General features: G+C 39.7%; 1 protein-coding gene across 1 annotated transcript in view; it reads left to right on the plus strand.

Moving 5' to 3' along the window:
- Window positions 1-5,681, plus strand: part of ABHD3 (abhydrolase domain containing 3, phospholipase) — a 99,476-nt gene extending 93,795 nt beyond the window's left edge. The window contains exons 8-9 of the mRNA XM_044295289.1: window positions 1,233-1,398; window positions 4,750-5,681. Of these exons, the coding sequence (XP_044151224.1) occupies window positions 1,233-1,398; window positions 4,750-4,928 (345 nt within the window). The 3' untranslated portion in view covers window positions 4,929-5,681. The remainder of the gene's footprint in view (window positions 1-1,232; window positions 1,399-4,749) is intronic.
- The last annotated feature ends 319 nt before the right edge of the window (window positions 5,682-6,000 follow it).

Raw genomic sequence — 6,000 nt, forward strand, 5'->3', positions numbered from 1 at the left:
GTCAGGTTTCACACTCCAGCAATACAAAAGAATGTTGTGTTCATGTTATAGTTGGACATACTGCACAAATCAATATTTTTAAAACAACGCATAAGAAATTGACTTTTAGTCAAAAGTTATTGAGGCAGATATACTAAGACTGGCATTACAAATGCCAGCCTTAGTCCGTAGGCACATACCTTTTAAAAAATTTAATTAGTCGCATCTCCCTTCAGTCTGTGCTCCAGAAATTCATATCTATACCAGCTATCTGCTGGTGTAGATTTGAACTATAATTTCCAACAGTTTCTGCCAGTAAATCTGTCGGCTAGTGGGAGGCAACGCTCCCTCCTGCTACTCCTACCCACTTTCCATTTCACTTTTGAAAACTAGTGAGAGAAATGAAAAGTTGCAAATTATGGCGCCAATCATTATTATTATTATGATGTCACAGATTGGGACCACCGATATTGTGGTGGGCTAGTCCAACCTTGATAAAGAGTAGGGTAATACTGTCATCAAAAGATTTCCATAGCTTCATTCATTTCATTGCACTGCAATCTATTCACTGAGGTTCAGGACTGGCATTAAAGGGCATCTGTCCACAGATTTGTACCTATGAAACTGTCTGACCTGTTACATGTGCGCTTGGCAGCTGAGGGCATCTGTGTTGGTCCCATCTTCATATGTCACCGTATTGCTGAGAAAAATGAAGTTTTAATATAAGCAAATGAGCCTCTAGGAGCAATGGGGGCGTTGTCATTACTCCTAGGGGCTCTGCTCTCTCTGCAACTGCCCTGTCACTTTGGCAGGTCCAGGCAGTGTAAACGTCATCATGCTTGGTACTTCTCCTAAAGTGGAGAGGGCGCAGCAGTTACAGAGAGAGCTGAGCCTCTAGGAGTAATGGCAATGCGCCCTGTTGCTCCTAGAGGGTCAGTTTCTGCATATATTAAAACATAATTTTTCTCAGTAATGCAGGCACATATGAACATAGGACCAACACAGATGCCTTCAGCCGCCAAGCGCACATGTAACAGGTCAGCGTTTCATAGCTACAAATCTGCTGACAGATGCCCTTTAATTTTAAAAGTGCATTCACGTATTAGATGTTAGATAAAATATATGATTGACATGGTTTTATTGTAAATACGCTCTGGAAGTTTACTGTTAGTAAATAATCCTAATTTTTACCATACATTTCATTGTATGGGACTCGATCTGATTCTCCTTCCTCTTTGACCTTTACATCACAGGCTAAGACCATTAGAGAGTTTGATACAAGATTTACCTCAGTAATGTTTGGTTATCCAACAAACGATCACTATTATAAGGATGCTAGCCCATGTCACAGGGTGAAATCAATCGAAATACCAGTGTTATGTCTGAATGCTGTAGATGATGTCTTCTCCCCTGGACATGGTGAGTTTATATGTGCATGCAGTAATGGTAAAATATCAATAAGATATCATTATCTAGCAGGTCTGCATGTTAATATTTCTTGGGTCTGCAGTATAACAAACTTAAAATGCTAACAGAAGACGACATATAATAGTACACAGGCCCAATTTATAGTTATTGGCCTAAAGTAGTCCCCCTTCTAATTCTGTACACTTTGTGGGGTTTCGCTCTGGTAGATAGGGTAAGCGGGCGCAGTACAGAGGCAAAATACAAGTTCTTATCTTAAAACGTCACTGTTTGTTCACACTTGAGGCAATTGCACAAAACAGCACGTAACTTTTCAGTCTTGGTGTTAATTCACAAATAATGGAAAGTTAATATAACATAAGTCACCTTGCTGGCAGTTCTGCCTCCAGTAGTCTACAGCAGGCTTTAGGGGGCCTGTTTCCCCAGCGTGATTCTCTCAGCCCTCCAGCACGGCACAAAGCCTCAGATCCCAAAAACAGAGACTTCTCTGCTGAGCCCCTGCCTATTTAAGGACAGCCAGGTGCTGCCAAAACCCAGACCGACACTTAAACTCCGGTCCGGTATTTGACCTCATCTGGCTGGAAACCAGCCCAGCCGCACATGCTGGGAGGAAAATACCTGTCTTGCCAGACACAACCCCTCACTGTGTCACAACATGCACGTGTTTGGTCAGACGTGGATCCAGTTCCTGCAATATGATACAAGTTATTTGAATAGATTTGAATCATTAGCAGACATATTGTTAAAGGGGTTTTCCTTAAATAGGTCATCACTGTCAGATCAGTGTGGGTCTGGCTCGCCTCTGATCAGCAATTTTCAGGAGCTGGTATGGCCAGAACCAAACACCGGACCTCCACAGCTCTGTACACCGAGCAGCACTACAGTAACCAGACCTGTCCACTACACAGCGGTCGGAGCTTTGTCATTCTGGCCAAAGCAGCTCCTGAAGACAGCTGATCCTAAGGACAGGTCCTCGGTAAGCAAGACCTGGAGAACCACTTTTTAACCCACAGGGCTTAGAACTAGATCAGATGCTTTCTCATCCTCAAGTGGAGTATACCTTCTCTCTCTAGGACTGTGGATCTGCTACATTCTACCATGCTACTTGAGCAAATTAAAAGCCCAGGGTCACTGTAACTGGGTGCCTTTCTTCCACCCTGGTGGGGTGCAGTGGATGGGCAGATGGATGTGAATGATGTCACATGCACCTGCCTGCCAGCACAATTCATTGTACTGATGTCTACGATGTCTACTGTATATGGAGTGATCCAGACTTCTGTATATCCCCTATGGCCAGCTGAGGTAAGCAGTAGCCTACAGTCATTCATTATGATGACAGCCCATGTGATCTCGCTAGTTGATCTATTCTTCTTGGGCAAGGGTTGCATCTCACTATTCAGTACCTAACATTTTGTTAATTGTTCTGCACCCTGTATGTATTTTTAATAAGGATAGTTATTTCTTAAAGGGGATGTGTCAACAGAAAATGACCTAGTTTTTAAATCACTCTTTGGTTTTCTTTTTAAAATTGTTTAAAACATATATTTGTTTTAATTTTTATGTTACTATATAAAAAAAAAAATCTAAAACTATGCTGTTTTCAAAAAGGCCACTAGGCCTTATAATAGGTTCAGACTTTCTGTTCTGTTCTGGAAACTTTTCAGTAGCTATCACATTATCATCACAGGCACAATTACAATGACAGATATCACCCGTCTTTAGACAACACAGGATGCACCATTCACAATGGGTGATATCATATCTTATCTTCTCCCTCCTGACCTCTGCACAGGTCACAGAGCATGACTAGAAAACTCTCCCATAGAAGTCAATAAGGTTCGTTCCAGTCCAAGGTGTACAGTCGTGGCCAAAAGTTTTGAGAATTACATAAATATTGGAAATTGAAAAAGTTGCTGCTTAAGTTTTTATAATAGCAATTTGCATATACTCCAAAATGTTATGAAGAGTGATCAGATGAATTGCATAGTCCTTCTTTGCCATGAAAATTAACTTAATCCCCAAAAAACCTTTCCACTGCATTTCATTGCTGTCATTAAAGGACTTGCTGAGATTATTTCAGTAATTGTCTTGTTAACTCAGGTGAGAATGTTGACGAGCACAAGGCTGAAGATCATTATGTCAGGCTGATTGGGTTAAAATGGCAGACTTGACCTGTTAAAAGGAGGGTGATGCTTGAAATCATTGTTCTTCCATTGTTAACCATGGTGACCTGCAAAGAACCACGTGCAGCCATCATTGCGTTGCATAAAAATGGCTTCACAGGCAAGGATATTGTGGCTACTAACATTGCACCTCAATCAACAATTTATAGGATCATCAAGAACTTCAAGGAAAGAGGTTCAATTCTTGTTAAGAAGGCTTCGTTGACATTTTGGGTCCATGGCCTGGAAACTCCCCAGATCTTTATCCCATTGAGAACTTGTGGTCAATCCTCAAGAGGCGGGTGGACAAACAAAAACCCACTAATTCTGACAAACTCCAAGAAGTGATTATGAAAGAATGGGTTGCTATCAGTCAGGAATTGGCCCAGAAGTTGATTGAGAGCATGCCCAGTCGAATTGCAGATGTCCTGAAAAAGAAGGGCCAACACTGCAAATACTGACTTGCATAAATGTCATGTAATTGTCGATAAAAGCCTTTGAAACGTATGAAGTGCGTGTAATTATATTTCACTACATCACAGAAACAACTGAAACAAAGATCTAAAAGCAGTTTAGCAGCAAACTTTGTGAAAACTAATATTTGTCATTCTCAAAACTTTTGGCCACGACTGTATATGGCCCATGTGACTGCTCTCAAAGAACATGAAGTCTTACCATACTGTTATATTAGGCACACAGGTAGATCAACAGATAGGATGGCACTACTCCAACTCTCCTCCACGGTTTTTACATCAAGGGAACATTCTCTGCAATGGTGACACCGGGGCTCACAACAGACTTTAGTGGTGCTCGGTCAGATCAAACGAATATGAGGTATGAAGATGAAAGACGGCACTCGCCAATAAAAGTCCAATTCTTACTTTATTGTTTCACATAAACACAGAAACGTACAGGCAGACGATAGGGATGCAGGACGCCACACAGGCACCATGGCCTTGTTGCCTGTGTGAAAATATGATTTTAGTGTTGTTTTTTAAAATATAGACACGTGGAACGTAAAAATAAAAAACACCAAAAATGATATACAAAATCTGTTAAACATAAAAACTTGATTGAAACAATCCCCTTTAAGTTTCATGACAATTTGACTTTCGACAATAAGATAAAAATCCACATTTATTTTTGATTTATGAGTTTCTCTTTTTCTTTTCTTTTTTTTCAGCCATCCCAGTGGAAACTGCCAAACAAAATCCAAATGTTGCACTGGTGCTTACGGCTTACGGAGGCCATATAGGGTTTTTGGAGGGCATCTGGCCAAGGCAGCAGACTTACATGGATCGGATTTTCAAGCAGTTTGTACAAGCGATTTTTGAGCATGGAAGTGAGCTTTCCAGCATGTAAATTCCCAAAGCGATGCCGATTTTTTTTTTTTTTTTTTTTTTTTCTTTTTTGTTTGTTTGTTCTAAGATTATCATAGGGCGGCAAGTTCTAAAATGTAGGTTCAGCTTATGCACAAGTTAACCCTTTAGGTGCTGATGAATCATGACATTATACCTCTAAGGAAGCACAAGGGTTAACGTTCAATTATAGCAAGCCGGTAAGCCAGCAAGCTAGATCTCAGGCTCTAGCATCAAGCACTTGCAAATAAATAAATATATATATATTGTTTTCTAGCACAGAATTTTCATACAGGAATGTTAGCATTTTATATTTCATTTTTTTTTTATGTTACCAAGAATGACCTTAACTATGATTACTCTTTGCGTATACAGAACCATTCTCTACACAGACATACATTCCTCAGGGTTATCACATCAACCAGTTTCTCTGCCTAGAACTGCAAGCATTACCAGAATACAGTGTGACGGATTTCTGCATCCTGATATGTTTTAATGTAATGCATGCTCATGACGGCACTGCAAAAAGAGTAATACTAAAACTGCAAGAATGAAGAAGAAACTGCACAAAGACAATAGATATACATCTATATCTCAAGTATAGAGTGCAAGAAATCATGAACTGTAGCAGTATTAGCTAGAACCTTTATTCAATTCTTTCATACAGCCTTTAAACCATGTATAACTTATTTTATTTTTCATGTGCCCTTTCCATATTTATTTTATAACTGATTGAAATGTACTTGAAATAAATATATTTTAGTTGACCCCATTCAAATAAAAAAATTAAATAAAAAAAACTTGTAATTTTAGAAACTGTGCTGATTCCATATTATTTCATGATATGATAATTGTGTTCAGTGTGTGCATTGTTTCCGTCCAGACTGGATGCATGTTAAACAGGCGTGATGAAAAACTGAAGAATAACAATCTACACCTCCTAGCAACCATCAGTGAAAACCGCATTGCATCCGGTTTTCATCCAAGCCTCATACATTTCTATAGAGCCAGGACCGCGTAAAAAAGGCACAATAATACAACATGCTGCGATTTTTCCTAAACACAGAACCGATGCG

The sequence above is a fragment of the Bufo gargarizans genome, chromosome 5, assembly GCF_014858855.1.
Source record: "Bufo gargarizans isolate SCDJY-AF-19 chromosome 5, ASM1485885v1, whole genome shotgun sequence".
Classification (NCBI taxonomy): domain Eukaryota; kingdom Metazoa; phylum Chordata; class Amphibia; order Anura; family Bufonidae; genus Bufo; species Bufo gargarizans.